This window comes from Hyperolius riggenbachi, chromosome 12, assembly GCF_040937935.1.
Source record: "Hyperolius riggenbachi isolate aHypRig1 chromosome 12, aHypRig1.pri, whole genome shotgun sequence".
NCBI classification, from domain to species: Eukaryota; Metazoa; Chordata; class Amphibia; order Anura; family Hyperoliidae; genus Hyperolius; species Hyperolius riggenbachi.
Genome location: NC_090657.1, coordinates 204,821,047 through 204,837,533, shown reverse-complemented (window position 1 = coordinate 204,837,533; position 16,487 = coordinate 204,821,047). Strand labels below are relative to the sequence as shown.

Here is a 16,487-nt window from a genome sequence, read left to right as displayed (position 1 = left end):
GGGGACACATGGGCCAAGCATGTCTGGAGTGGAGCAGCAGTGACAGACGTGCTGGAGCTGTTTGGCAGAATGTCGGAGGTGGAGGTGAGGCCTACAGCGGAGGAACCTGATTCTACACGTGCACCAGGTGCACCTTCTGCTGACCCCAACATTTTTTTTTCAAATTTCGCTATTTATTGCTCACGGATCCGGATGGTAGCCTGATGCATGCCTGATGCAAACGGACCGGATCCGGATCGGAACCGTACGGTTCTGATCAGGATCAGGTCAGGATCCGGTCCGTTTATTTGCCAAAACGCAAGTGTGAACGGGGCCTAACAGACATTCATCTGCAGATCAAATCCACCAGGATAGATTTTCAGATCTGCAGATGATTGTCTGATATGCAGATGAATGTCAGTTAAACAAGGTGTGTATGATGATCTGCAGATATCATAGACTATGAATGCATTTTGCAGGAACGTATCTTTTGCAGGAACAGATCTTTTGCAGGAATGGATCTTTTGCAGATACTGATCTTTTGAATGTGTACAGCATCTGTGTGTGCAGCATCTTGCAAAGATTTCTATCTGATGGGGAGTTCAGCTCCATAGAATAGACTGTGTAGGTATGGCTCTCATACTACATGGAAGGGGGTAAAATTGGTCTGTGATCTTGCCTTTTCCAAAGACTTTTATCTGATGTGTGTATGTAGCCTAATTATTACGACCAATTTGGACAGGTCAGCTGGCTAAAGAGAGAGATTGATGCTTCTGCATGGAATATATTCTAGCAGGTTAAACTGAGTTTTTTGCTCTTTGACATATTGTTGTCTATAGAACAACTTTTTTGTTTTGGCCACATCCCTGAATCTTTGCCCCTTTTGCCACACCCACTTTCCCCCACAGCCTGCTGTGTGCGCGTCACGTGCTCTCACCCTCGAGGTTTGCATTTCTTTCTCATTTTAACATGTTGGGAGGATTCCTACTCCAGCAGCAGAGCTATTGGAAGTTGCACCGACTATCTGCTGGACATAGATTACACTTCCCATGATCCTCAGCGATAACTGATATCCATTATTAATATGCTGCACTTCAGGAAGCGTGTCAGAAAGCGGCCAAGGACTGGCTGAGCTGTGATATCACTGAATCCCAATAGCCAGAGCCGGATTATTAACCTAGGTAGCTGCCTAGGGCCTGGAGAGAGACTAGGGTCTAGCTCAGTGATGGCTAACCTTGCCACTCCAGCTCTGACAAAACTACAAATCTCATCATGCCTCTGCCTCCCCAAGTTATGCTTAGAGCTGTCAGAGTATTGCAATGCCTCATGGGACTTGTAGTTCCACCACAGCTGGAGTGCCAAGGTTAGCCATCACTGGTCTAGCTGGTGCTAGTCCCTACCAAATCTTATCGAAAAAGCTAGATGACTATAAAGGGTGGGCCCAACGTTTTTACTTGTCTAGGGGCCCCATTTCACCTTAATCCGTCTCTGCCAATAGCTGGCATTATTTAGTCAAATGGGAGCTAGTCTAGTTGATGGGACCCAGTGGGAAACCTCTCAGACTAACAGCCGATCCCGCCCGCGATAATTTGGCTGTGACCAATATTTTGTAAGAATGGGAAATACTAACACTAAAATGACACACCGGGACCCTCACCCACATCCTTTTGGGCAACCTTGCTAAACCTATTCGGTTGGTGGCATGGATAGTGTCTCCCGCTAGGTCCCCTATTTCTTATAAATTAATGGTCACAACCACATTGCCCCGAGCTGGAGCGGTCATTGCTCTTTGAAGTTTGCCGCTGGGTCCCCTCTGTAAGATTAGTGATGTTCAAATGTCCTTCTGGTAACAACAGATGGAGCAGAGTCACAGTAAGTCGCTCCTGTTGTTCTCCCAGGAAAGCAAGCGCTGCCATATTGATTTCTATAATTTGTGCACAAAGGAGATGGCAGACAAGTAATGGTGTAGCTAAGGAGCTATGGGCCCCAGTGCAAGTTTTACATTGGGCCCCCAAGTATTCTATACAATTGATACGGCACACCAAAACCTGCCAAGGATAACCACAGTGTCAGAGGTGCAAGAAGGGGATGGGGAACAGCTTGTTAATGATCACTTCTACTCAAAGCATCTATAGAAGTGATTGCTACGCCACTGCGAGACAAGCAAAGGTGCAACCATGTCTTCATCTGACCTTAATCACATGTAGGGATGGTCAATGACATGCAAATCATTTGGAGTTGATGCAGGATTATGGGATTCATGACTCCTTATGTTACATGATTGACTTGGCTTCATGATCTTCAGAAACCTGCTAGAATTCATGTTTGCTTGCATGAGCTCACTGGCTCCAGCCTGCTGATCACCTGACATCTAACTGCTAAACAGCAACCAGCACAACTGCCATCTTCATGTTTGCTATTTCCCTGCATCAGTGTTTTACTACAGCTAACATCTGGAAATATGCCTGAAGAAGGGGACTAGATCCCAGAAAGCTTGCATTATTTAACTTTATCAATTAGCCATTAAAAGATATTACTTTTACAAGACTTTTTTTTTCTACCTACATATATTGTTTGGCTAACACGGTACAGAAACATTTTTACTACATGCAGGATTATGCAAATTTTGTATACAAATGTATGTAGCTCAAAAATAGAGCAATCAAATTTTACCTCAGCAGTATTTGATTGGTTCATTTTCAGGCTGCATAAATTTGCATACAAAATTTGCATAATGATGCATCAACTCAAAATTATTTGCATCTCATTGACCAGCCCTAATCACATGTATGACGAGCCCTTTTATATTTCACCTAGAAATCCTTTTTAAGACCCATTTTAAATACAACTACAAAATCATCAACTGCAAATAATAAGCACTTCATGAAGAACTAAATATTCAACAAGTAGTGATGATCACTTACCCTTCATTCTCCAGATATTTCCTTACTATCACCCAAGGTATAATAAACAGTAGGGGGCACACTGTTGAAAAAAACACAAATATTATAGGCGTCATAGAGGGGGTTCCATCTATGCTCCATAGAGAATTATTGGCAGGGAATACCAGTTACACAGTAATGTATAGAATATGCTGCTACTCTGTGCTTTTATTTAGGCCCCTTCCCCACTTGTGTGTGGCTTGAAATGCAGGTGGCCGTGTGTTCAGATTCAGGGCCGGCGCTTACATAAAGGCAAGGGGGCAATGTCTCCAGGGCCCCCAACACTGCCAGACCCCTGACCTTCCCCTTAAAGCGGTATAAAACTCTGACATAATATTCAACAAAAACATGTTTTCCTACTTTTTATATCACATACAGTCATCATATTTGCTTTTGTGCATAAGCAGCATTATTCATTTAGAAATTACAAGTTCCCAAAGTACAAATTTTCTGCTCTGAGAGATTCAATTGCATTTTATTCATAATTGGTGTATTTCTATTGTAATGTACCAGGAATGATTTCTGAGTACCTCTCTGTGTGCTGGAGGGTCTGCACAGTCAGAGAAGTGTTTACATTCCTCGCTTGATACAATTAACCACTTCAGGACCACAGTGCTAAACCCCCCTAAAGACCAGGCAATTATTTTCAAAATAGGCCACTGCAGCTTTAAGGCCAAGCTGCAGGGCCGCACAACACACCACACTAGTGATTCCCCCCCCCCCTTTTCCCCACCAACAGAGCTCTCTGTTGGTGGGTCTGATCGCTCCCCCCCCTAGTGTTTATTTTTGTTCAAATAAATATTTGTGTCATTATTTTCTTATTATTTTTTACTGTTTATTTATTTATTTTCAAACCCCCCCCCCCCCCCCCCTCCTCCGGCCAGCCAATCCTGGCGATCTGCTGTCATAGGCTTCTGCTTATGAGAGCTGATCGCCCTCTAGTGTCCCAGCTGTGTCACATGGCTGTCCCCAGTACAGCGCTGCTGCAGATCGCAGCGCTGTACTCAGTTATTAGATGGAGGTTTCTCTGTCTAACAGTCTCCGAGCGGCGATCGCCGCTGAGAGACTGAAGGCGGAGCAGGAGATGCGCGCACAGCCTGCACGCGATCTCCTGCAGTAGCCGGCCCCAGGACTGGACGCCAATTGGCGTTAGGCGGTCCTGGGGCTATCGCCGCGGTCACACCCATTGGCGTGACGCGGTCTTGAGCCAGTTAAGTAAACACAAGATAATATTAAACACAAGATAATCACTAGTTCGGATGTGTCCAGCTTTCCCTGCAGGAAGGCTGGACACTATTCCCTGCAGTTGAATGCTGATCTAGAAAAAAATATGTGGTAGTATATAATATGCTGTAAATAATCTAAAGCAAAGAAGAAATGCTGGGTTTCATTTCGCTTTAACTCTGACGTGCTCCCCGGGGCCGCTGCACTATTAAAGCATTGGTATCTCACCTGTCCTGCCAGCTGGCACGCTGTAACGCTTGTTTCACGCTCCCTGTCTTGTGACTGGCACATGTCATTAAGCAACATGTGTCGGATCATAAGAGGCAGACAGCAGGAAGAAGATGGGAGCAGATGATACACCAATGCTGTTATAGTGCATGGGGCCCAGGGAACACATCATATTTAACTCCTTCCTGACTGCCTAACGCCGATAGGCGTCGGGAAGGTGGCTCCCCCAAGACTGCCTAACGCCGATCAGCGTCAAGTCCTGGGGGGCGGAGATTAGCGGGGATTGTGCGCGCAAATGAACACGCATCCCCACTTGAGTGACGGAGCCCCACAGCTGTGATCGTTGCTGGCAGGTTGTAAAGAAAAGAAACTGACTTATTTCATTGTACAGCGATGCGATCTGGTGCCCTGTCACTTGGCTGTCCCCTGGAGCGGCTCACCATGCGATCTCCTCTTATAGGCTGGTGCCTATGAGAGAAGATCGCCCTGATTGGAAGTCCGAGGGAGGGAAAAATAAAAAAATAGATGTTTTTATTGAAAAATAAAAGACAATTAAATTAATAATAAAAAAAAAGCCTGCAGCAGCGATCAGAGCACACCAACAGAAAGCTCTGTAGGTGGGCAGATTCCTTTGGGTAAGTTGTATGGCCGTGCAGCACACTTGTAAAGCTGCAGTGGGCTGAATTGTAAAAAAATAGCCTGGTCACTAGGGATGGCCCTGCTTAGGAGAACCCATGGGGAAGCATGTGATCAGCTTGATCAGCTGATAGATTTGTAAGGTTCTGATTTGCTGGTCCTGATCATGTGTTAAACCAGGAAGTCATCACATCAAATCAGGACCTTACAAATCGATCAGCTGATCAAACTGATCACATGCTTCTCCATGAGTTCTCCAAATCGGGGCCATCCCTACTGGTCACTAGGGGGGTGTAAGCCTGTGGTCCTCAAGTGGTTAATAAGGGATATTTGGAGGCGGCAGCTGGCTTGGGGGCTGAATTTGCTGTGGGGGCCCCCAGGTTACCTTTGCACCCATTAAGCATTGAACCCGCCCTGCAAGCACGGAGGGCAATTTCACACAGGGAGATTAAAATCTATACATGTGGCCAGCTTAAAGTAAACCTGAGAAAGGGGGAAATAAAAAAATATATGTGGCTCCCTCCAGCCTGATCGCTTCCTTGCTGCTGTCCTCCGCTGCCTGAAACCTCTGCAAATTACTCCAAAAAGTCCTCGTTTCTAGGGCATATTGCGCATGCGCAGCCGGGCCGTGCAGGTCCCCCCATCGCACTCCCAAGGCCAGGAGCGTTCTGTGTCTGCGCCTGCTGGACAACTTACCGGGGCCAGTTGCGGAGGCTGCAGGCAGCGGAGGATGGCGGCGAGGGAGCGATCAGGCCAGAGGGGGCTGAAGGGAGGATCCAGGTATGTATTCATTTTTTATTTCGCACCATTTCAGGTACACTTTAAGTTCGGGTAACTCGAGGAAATAAGCCAGAAACATCAAGGAGCCATCTTTGTTTTAGCTGAAACATTATATGATAACAGCATTCTGCGTTCTGTAGATGTGACTGCACTCCTCCTGCTTGCCTTGACTTCTCAGCCTCTGTCATAGACTCTCATACAGAAGTTCTGCTTCTCTCCCCAGCGACTCCCATTTATCACCCGCAGAGAGGTCAGAGGAGACGCCTCCATTAGCGTGTAATCCGATGAATTATGCATTCTTGTTATGTACTTGTGCGAGTGGCTGTTACATTCTGTTTGGCGAGTTGTCAGCAGCGCGCACACACACCGCCAGAGCTAACTGAATTCCAATCTGCAAGGTCTGCGGGTTGCAGGTAAGGAGAGGACAAAAGGTGGATTCAAATAAACATTAAATGAAAGAAAGGAATTTATCACAAAGTTCCACCTGAATTAAAGCTGTAAATGATGCACCTAATAAACCCAAACCGTTTGGCGTAAAGTCTAAAGATGCAATTTATAATATGGTAACTGTAAGATGAACAAAAAAGACTGAATCTTATTACACTGGAGCAAAAAAAATAATAATGAGACTTTGAAAGTCGTGGAGTTCAATGGCTCTTTTGCATAGATAACAACTGGAGTTTCTTAACTCTTCCTGTACTGGAAACAATATTAGACCTATAAATTGAAAAGAGTAGTAGCGCAATGGTAGACAAAAAGCAGCCAAGGTGAGCTCAGGGCCAGTCCTCAAGCCCTAAATGAAGAGTACAATGAAAACAATAGGAGAACCTGGTGCTGAAAAACAACGATCCCCTGACGAAGGCAAATGGCCGAAATCTGGACCGGGAATATGTTTTTAGATATGCAATAAACTCAAGAAATTGTCCGTAAGTGCGACTTTATGTGGGTTCTGTCAACCTTGGGTGCAGTCTGCAATATTGTGGTTTGTCCCCTGTCTCCCCGTAACCAGGAAACAGCCAGCAGAGTCCTGGAACGCATGCGGATGACAGGCGGCGACGTCACTACTGGCCGAAGCGAAGGAGACGGCTTTGGCGTCTCCGTGCGATCTCCTGAGCACATAGAGCTCCTCCACCACTGTGGACCCCGGACCATTCATCCCACAGCACGGAGGACAGCACATACATGTAGGGAGGTATTGCATATACCCCCTAGAGGTACTGATTTACATACATTTTTTTTCAGAACACTGATTCAGCTATACGGCTAGTCCATATGCCTTTGTATTAGACAGCATTCCTGGACTGATTTAACAGATTACACTGATCGTTAGCTAAATTAGCAATCGTTGTTTTTCAGCGCCAGGTGATCCTATTGTTTTCATAACATTAGACCTATGTCTCTGCTCCTAATGTTTTATTTCTTAGCTGCACTACACATTCAAATCATTATATCATATTTTTTTCCACTTCAGTATCTCTTTAAGGAAAGGGGCACAAACCAGTGGTGTAGCTATGGAGCTATGGGCCCCGGTGCAAGTTTTACATTGGGGCCCCCCAAACGCTATATACATAACAATTGATACCAGAGCCGGGACAAGGTCCTCCAGCACCCAAGGCTGAGACACCAAAGTGCGCCCCTCCATCCCTTCACCCCAGCCGTCACACACTGATTGCTATTAGACTAAGAGCCACCCCAGGGCCCCCAACACCTTAATCTCTAGTTATCTGGCTTGTAGTCACTTCCATGTACCTCCTTTTCTTATTTCTTTCTGCTTCAAACACAATTACGAATGACAGCTGAATGAATTTTGCGCCCCCTCCTACACTGCGCCCTGATGCTGGAGCCTCTCCAGCCTATGCCTCGGCCCGGCCCTGATTGATACGGTGCACCAAAACCTGCCAAGGATTTCCACAGTGTCAGAGGTGCAAGAAGGGGATGGGGACAGATTGTTAATGATAAATACTATTTAAAGCATCAATAGCAGTGATTATTATCAGCACATGACCAACAGAGAGCTAACGATGCGGTCGCAACCTCTGCACCCCTTATTGCTACGCCACGGGTAAAAGGTCGCTTCTACTGGACACACTTTTGTTCTACAAAATGGTCCATCGTTCTCTAATCAGGCAGCCCCAAGAACTGTTCAGTTTTGTATTCTTGGGTTAGTTACTGGTTTGGCTCTGTCAGAATCTGCGCAGATTATGCTTCATAGGCTATTGTTTCAGGCCCGGAAACGTATATAAATGTTCTGGAACAATCTGGCTCCCCCCTCTGTGAACAGCTGGGTCAAACATATTAATACCTATCCGAAGCTTGAGAAGTTCATATACTAGCACAGAGGAGCTCCACTCAAATTTGAAAATAATTTGGCTGGGTGGCTTGATACCGCAAAGTTACCAGATTTATCTTTTATTCGGGATAGAATGTTTGGGGCCCCGAGTTGAGTGGACACTGTGGTACAATTATAATATACAGGTATCCTCCTTTCTCAGTTCTACCACTGGATGGGTTTTATTGTTACATCTCATATATGACTGTATTTCCAATTCCGCAAGGACTTGACTGCTTTTTGGTCTCTGTTTTTTTTTTTTGAGACTGCTTTGTCTGGTCACAATGTTCCGTTTTTATTGACATTTACTGCTGTATTGTATGTCTCATTTCTACTGGATTTGTTATCCTTTTTGCTTTTTAATAAAGGCAAAAAGGATTTAAAAACAAAAAATGTTTCTTTGCTCTTATAAGACAACTTCTTCAGTTGTAATGAGGTGAAAGAAGTACCCAGACATTCAGGCCCCTTTTAGGCTTAGTTCACATCTAAAATCAAAATCGCAAATGCCAGAATTTTGCCATTTTGTGAGTGATTTGTTTTCCCCCTCCCGGCACTTACCTTCACGTTACGATCTTTTGTAAGACGTTTTTCAAAGCACTTTTGCAGAGCGATTTGTTTTTTTACTTCCTGCTGCAAGTCAGGAAGTGAACTCTTTGTCCCGGAAAAGAATAAATACAATTGGCCTTATTCACGAAGACAAATAGCATGCCTTATCAGAGATAACACGCCTTATCCAGGTTATCACGCCTCATCAGAGTAGCATAGCGAGAGCTACTAATTTATGCCTGCTAATTGGCAACTCCACTCATCCTGCCCTGAGCCCCTGCCGGTTCGTAGCGCTTGCTATGCTACTCTGATAAGGCGTGTTAACTTTGATAAGGCGTGCTATTTGTCTTAGTGAATCAAGCCCAATGTATTTATTCTTGAAAGGGCAAATGCAATCGCCGCACAAAGTGATTTTGCGCTTTTCCTATACCTTCCATTGTAGAAAAATAGCCCTGAAAGTGAGAGGAAAGCTGACGAAATGCTCAGATAAGAACTATCCCATAAGGATTCATTGCACTAGGGATTTTAGAGCGTTATTAACCTTTTGGAGACCAAGTACGTTGAATCAATGTCCAGCAGGCGGTGCTACCGTTCTGACTGGATGTTGATTCAACACCCGACGCGATCGTGCGCACCTGAGAGGGGAGAATAAGCTCAGTCAGCTAAGACAGTTGGCATCTCCCCTCAGTGATCAGCAGTCATCGCGTATGGCTGCTGATCACGTGACCACTACGATCGCCGTCAGATCGTAGTGATCAATTTGACAGCTGCGGAGGTAGGGGAGAAAGAAGAGGATCCACTCACCTCTCTGCCGTTCCCGTGATGATCGGCGCCCCCCACCGCTCCTGCCGGCATCTCTGCTCCTTCTGACGTCAGCGCCGGGTCCCGGCTTGATGACGTCATCAAGCTGCAACCCGGAACTGAGCGGCAGTAGGAGCTGAGATGCTGGCCGGAGCAGAGGAATCCACTGCGGCTCGTCGCTGGAGCCTGGAAGGTGAGTAATTGCTGCTGACAAGGGGGGGGGGGGGGGACACCTGGCCACACGGGGGGAGACAGCCCAGCCAGACCCTGCAGGGATCCAGCTGCCTGACCCCCCAAACACGCCCCCCCTCTTCTTCAAAAATGTCTGGCCCTGAAGGGGGGTTAGGCGGCCAGTCCCAAAAGAGTTAAAATCGCGGGTGCACAAAAAAAAAAAAACGCAAAACGCCCTAGGTGTGAACGAGCCCTCACACTTGCATTGAAATCCTGCATTGCATTACCGTTTTATTGCAGGGTAAAGCAACGGCTATGCAAAGGCAATGGGGCCTGGCACACTTACTGCATCACGTTGCACCAGAAGTGTCCGATCGTCTGCCAAGCCGCCACAAAGTCAACAGCGCATTACCAGCCAACTTTGACTGCAACACATCGGTGGCGGAAGTAATGTAAGTCAATGGGTGACATATAGATTTAAAAAATGTTGGTGCTAGTGGTGTGGTACGCATGTGCAGAATGATGGGAATACAACGGGGAAACCCGGGAATCCCAGTGCTGTATTTCCTGTCCAGCAGGGAATCACTGACCAAGGGGCGTGCAGGGGGGATGGCGCTATGCATATGAAGCTGTCAGCGCATTCGTCCACAGGGTAATACGTTAGGCTTTTCTGTGCGTTGTGGTGGTGGAGGATCACACTGCAAACTCGCATTTCAAGTGTAAACCCGGCCTTACAAGTAGCGGTAATCCATCTACTTCAACTAACAGCTAATTGACACTCATTATGCAAATATCAGTTGTTTCATGGGTGGAGGTGTATATTTTTCCAAACATTTATGTTAAGATGGGCACACACCATATCATTACAGTGCTTGGGGCCCCATGTAAAACTGGCACTGGTTCCCCAAGCTCCTCAGCTACGCTACTGGGGTTGATGAGGTGAGGATCTAAGGCCCCAGAGTGCTTGTATGTGTGAAGGAGCCCAATTCCAGAAGAGAGAGAAGAGGTTAAGTGATGCTGCTGATTGAGTGCAGTGGGGTGGAGAATGGGGGGGGGGGAGGTTAGGGTGGGGGCCTTTGATTGAAGGGGGGCTTTTGACAACACTGATCCTCCAATGCATGTGCATTTTGAGTAGCATGCAGCTGGACTGTTTATTGCTTGTACATGTAAGGGTACGTACAGACATACGATAACGATCGTTCGTTCTGAACGACGAACGATGTTAAAGGAGGTATCGGCCGATGATCGTTTGAAGAAAGGCTACTTTGAACATCGTTCGTGTACGAACGATCTTGGAACGAGCGTTGCGTGTGTATAAACTGATTTCAAACACAAGTGTCAAAAAGAACTGTTTCAGCATGTGCAAACCTTTGAGAACGAATGATCCACGACCGATCGTTGTACAGACATTACTCTTTGAACGATGGTCGTTGGAAAAGATCTGGCAGAATGGATCGTTCTTTACCAATGACATATCTGGTTGGTCGTTCTTTTTTAATAATCGTTCTTGCACTTTTTACGAACGATCGTCGGGCAATGTTGTCGGTAACGATCGTTTCCAACGACTATAGTCTGATGTCTGTACACCCCCTAAGTGTCTGGGGCCCGTATGCAATTAACTTTTTCACCTGAGTTATCTCCTAGGAGATAATTTTAATTGAAAAAGTACCCAAAAGTAGGTGAAAAAGTACTATCAAAATTATTTTGAGCATTTTCTCGCTTGCTGGTGGTTTAAAAGGTATTTCATGACAAGATGTAAAAAGATCACCTAGGAGAAAACTCAGGAGAAAAAGTGAATTGCATGTGGGCCTGGGGGTATCTTGTTTGCATCATTAGAACTTAGGACGTTACTCAATATGATGAACGTAAAAAATGTAGTTAGCTGAAGAGATTTTATTATTCTCTTTAGAAATACCATGACTTTGATATATGAGGACCTTTACATAAATATTGTTTGTAGTAATATCAGTAGTTGCATCCTTATCCTTGGCAGTATCCTCCTCTAGACCGAGGCTTGGCTGCTGTAAGGGGATTCCTACAGTAGGTATACCCAATTTAGGGCAGATAAAAACATGTGGTTCAGAGGTCATTCATAATCTTGTAGAAGAGTCAAAACCAGTGGCGTAGCAATAGGGGATGCAGAGGATGTGACCGCCCCGGGACCCTGGACCAGAGGAGCCCACTAGGGGCCCCCTTCATCTATCTTATTAGCTTTTCATTGGGGCTATGCTGGTAATGAACACCTCTATATGTTCATTGCATAAAGGTAATCCTTAAACTGTCTCCTTACTCTCCTAAAGGTGGGTACACACATCAGATAAAAATCTTTGGAAAATGAAACATCACGGACCAATTTTACCCCCTTCCATGTAGTATGAGAGCCATACTCTACACAGTCTATTCTATGGAGCTGAACTCCCCATCAGACAGAAATCTTTGCAAGATGCTGCACACACAGATGCTGTACAGACACAAAAGATCAGTATCTGCAAAAGATCCGTTCCTGCAAAATGCATTCACAGTCTATGATATCTGCAGATCTCATACACAACTAGTTTAACAGAAATTCATCTGCAGATCTGAAGATCCATCCTGGTGGATCTGATCTGCAGATAAATATCAGTTAAACAAGGTGTGTATGAGATCCGCAGATATCATAGGCTTTAAATGCAATTTGCAGGAACAGATCTTTTGCAGGAACAGATCTTTTGCAGACACTGATCTGTTGCATGTGTACAGCATCTGTGTGTCCAGCATCTTGCAAAGATTTCTGTCTGATGGGGAGTTCAGCTCCATAGAAAAGACTGTGTAGAGTATGGCTCTCATACTACATGGAAGGGGGTAAATTTGGTCTGTGATCTTTCATTTTCCAAAGACTTTTTTCTGATGTGTGTACCCACCTTTACCCTGCAGCTGCCCTTAGTAACTTTTTGGAGGTCTATATCAATAGAGTTCTTGGGGCCCATGTAAAACTCACATTGGGGCCCCAAGCTCCTTAGCTACGCCACTGGTCAAAACGTAAGATTATGAAGCCAGCTCGTAATAGACTAGCAGATCCACAGGTGGGCATTTGCAGCAAACATTAATTGGAAATTTTCAACGGTTCTTGTGATTTCTGTGGAACAAAATGTAGAGCAGAAAATAAATGAATAACAGAGAGCTGGCAGGCGTTCATGTGCCTGAATAACAGGATCGTTATTTATCAGAAAGTACATGTAAATCCAGATGTCATGCACCAAGTGGATGTACTTCATCAGGATCTCACTGGGGCCTTTCATACCATTCTTTATAATATTCTGGTATAGGGCATAATTAGCCAAGACCTACAGGGGGAAGACTACGTATATACGATGTTTATGCATACAGTACGTACACAATAATGGAAGGGATTCATTTTATTAAGTGTTAAAAAAAACCCTACTGTTTTTTGTTCCTTCCGCCACTAAATGGCACTGCAAACACTATCCTGTGTTAACAGGAAGTGTTTAATTTTATTTTTTTTACACTTCCTTTAAAGGGAAGGTTCATGGTGGGGAAAAAATAAATAAAAATGCACATCCACTTACCTGGGGCTTCCTCCAGCCCGTGGCAGGCAGGAGGTGCCCTCGCCGCCGCTCCGCAGGCTCCCGGTTGCGCACCCAACCTGTCCAGGCCGGCTGCCAGGTCGGGCTCTTATGTGCTCCAAAATGCGCCTCACGCGGGCACGCTGACGTCATCGGACGTCCTCCGGGCTGTACTGCGCAGAGGACGTCCGATGGCGTTAGCGCGCCCGCGTGAGGCGCATTTTGGAGCGCAGAAGAGCCCGACCTGGCAGCCGGCCTGGCTAGGTCGGGTGCGCCACCGGAGGCGCCCGGGAGCCTACGGAGCGCCGGCGAGGGCACGTCCTGCCTGCCATGGGCTGGAGGAAGCCCCAGGTAAGTGGATGTGTATTTTTATTTCCCCCCCCCCCCACCGCGGATCTTTCCTTTAAAGAGAATCTGTATTGTTAAAATCGCACAAAAGTAAACATACCAGTGCGTTAGGGGACATCTCCTATTACCCTCTGTCACAATTTCGCCGCTCCCCGCCGCATTAAAAGTGGTTAAAAACAGTTTTAAAAAGTTTGTTTATAAACAAACAAAATGGCCACCAAAACAGGAAGTAGGTTGATGTACAGTATGTCCACACATAGAAAATACATCCATACACAAGCAGGCTGTATACACCCTTCCTTGTGAATCTCAAGAGATCATTTGTGTGTTTCTTTCCCCCTGCATCTCTCATGCACTGAAGTTTCAGGCTGCTCTTTTCTTCCTGCAAACAGCTTTGCCTTTGTCTGTAATTCCTCAGTATGTGAAAGCCCAGCCAGCTCAGAGGACGATTTATCCAGCTTGTAAAAGATAAGAGAGCAGAGAGAAGCTGCACTAATCTAAATATCACACAGGCAGTGTGCAGAGAGGGGCCTGGAGGGGGGAGATTCATCACAGAACCACAACACTGAAGAACTTGGCAGCCTTCCAGACACAGGCCGACAAGTCTGACAGGGGAAAGATACATTGATTTATTACAGAGACTGTGATAGCAGAAAGTGCTGCAGTAAGCCAGAACACATTATAATAGCTTTTGGAACTTGTAGGATGATAAAAAACAGGATGCAATTTTTGTTACGGAGTCTCTTTAAGTTAAAGTCATGTCCATTTGTAATAATAAAAGTTTTATTATTATGAATGGACACGATCGAGGTCATGTCCATTCATTCCAGGCATGGCAATTGGCTCAGGGAACACTTGTTCCCCTTCACCAATCACCACCACGTAAATGCCGGGAATGAGCGGCAGGCGCACCCACCGCAGTAACACTGGACGCGAATACGACTTTAGGAGCTTCCATCTGGATGATTATAGTCATCAATATAGACTCAAGTGGTTAAACTGCTGAAGTAAAACTCCCAGAATGCCTTGGGTCATATTTTCATCATTCTCCGACTTCTCTGTCCCTAATGCTGTCACATAAGAGATGGACTGCCTGTCTACTTACACCATCCGATGGCGATATATCTCAGGAGCATTCTCCTCTCGGACAGGACGACAGAGACGATGGTTGTGTGGAGGTAGATTCCTTCCACTAACAGCCAGAAAAAATTGGCACCAACAAAGTAATGTAGAGATATGTGCATTATTCTGCAGGAGGTAGGAACCTGAAAATAAATATGATAGGTCTCAGTCTCAGACAAAAATCCTTGTTATGTGGCAAATAAAAGGAAAACAGACAAACTTTACTTATTTCTGTCTACTGTTTTATAACTATACAGAAAGTTAAAACTTAGCTGTTACTTAATGGGCCTGATTCACAAAGCGGTGCAAACTCTTTCGCGGACTTTTGCGCGCGCAATTTGGCAAATTGCGCGCGCAAAAGTCCGTGATCGCGCGAATCGCGGCAAATTGCGCGCGCAAAAGTCCGCGAAAGAGTTTGCACCGCTTTGTGAACCAGGCCCAATATATATTAAAAGAGTACAAAAAAATAAAAGTAAAGAGTATAGCCTTCAATGATAAAGATACTTATTAAGGGGAACCTAAACTGAGAAGGATATGGATTTTTCCTTTTTACAGAGACACTGTAACATCCAAAAGTTCCCCTGGGGGTACTCACCTCGGGATGGGGAAGCCTCAGGGTCCCAATGAGGCTTCCCATGCCATCCTCTGTCCCACGGGGGTCTCGCTGCAGCCCTCTGAACAGCGACCCGACAAATCCGACAGCCTGTTCAATATTTACCTTTCCAGACTCCAGTGGGGGCGCTGTTGCGGCTTTCGGCTCCGAAGTAGACAGAAATACCCGATCTCAGTCGGGTCCACTCTACTGCGCAGGCGATGTCACTAGCTGTTACTGTCCTCTTAAGGTGCCGTTTGAATTTTAAATCGAGAAAATGTGGAAACGCAGTTTCCCTCCAAATTGCTAACACCGAGTGATGCCATAGGGATGGCTAACATCCGTGGCAAATGGATTTTCAGCAATTTGCAAATCCCATGCAAATGTTTATAAGTGTGACCCCTGCCTTAGTCATCAGATAATGCAGACATTTTTTTTTTTTTAAGTAAGGTTGATAATACCATTTATCGATCTCAATTGGATGGACAAAGAGGCTTTGGAAATATTACAATAAATTTCTTCTTCAGGCTTTCAGTAGACAGGATGAAAGTAATGCAGGATGAAAGAAATCATTCAAATGCTTCCTTGTTTGGTCTATTGAGTTAGCCAATAAATTGTATCATCTGTTCAAAAATAAAGAAACTTTTCCTTTCACAAAGTGAAAGCTGTCAAATGAGGGTGCGTACACACATCCAATTTTGATTGGCCAATTTTAAAAACTTCTATGTAGTATTAAAGCCTACCTACATAATCTGTTCATAGTATTCACAATCTGTTGGCCCTCAGACTACATGGAGGTGGTAAAATTGGCCAGTGATTGGCTAATCAAGATTGGATGCAATTATGCCCCCCCCGACTGGGAGTACCAATGTCAGTAAAAGTCCTTACTTCCAGCTTAACGATAGACAGCCAGTCATTCTCATCGGCTGGGCGCTTCAGGGCGTAGCTGGTGCTGTGGACAATATCCTTCACCAACACGGCCAACGCTCGCAGTATGAAGGAGGCAAAGAGGTTCATGTGGATGTAATTCCTGGTGCAGTGAAGCTTCCTGGGAAGAGAGGAAACCGCTTTATTCAGAGAACATCACCTCCCATCAGCTCTGGAGACATAGAAAAGCTTTAGGGAGTTAAATTGGACCTGAACCCAGAACTTCCTCTCTGCTCTAAAACATAACCAACCAGCATGATAACCTTTATAGAAAATCATTTCTTTGTTACAGCTTTCTT

At 45.4% G+C, this 16,487-nt stretch overlaps 1 protein-coding gene across 3 annotated transcripts in view; it reads right to left on the bottom strand.

Annotated features, from left to right (window-relative positions):
- The window catches only part of GLP2R (glucagon like peptide 2 receptor), a 201,580-nt gene that overhangs the window by 44,534 nt on the left and 140,559 nt on the right, over positions 1-16,487 (bottom strand). For all 3 annotated transcript variants that reach the window (XM_068264177.1, XM_068264176.1, XM_068264178.1), the window contains 3 exons: positions 16,150-16,309; positions 14,653-14,812; positions 2,904-2,964 (listed from right to left, as the gene is read on the bottom strand). In XM_068264177.1, coding sequence (XP_068120278.1) covers positions 2,904-2,964; positions 14,653-14,812; positions 16,150-16,309 — 381 coding nt within the window. The remainder of the gene's footprint in view (positions 1-2,903; positions 2,965-14,652; positions 14,813-16,149; positions 16,310-16,487) is intronic.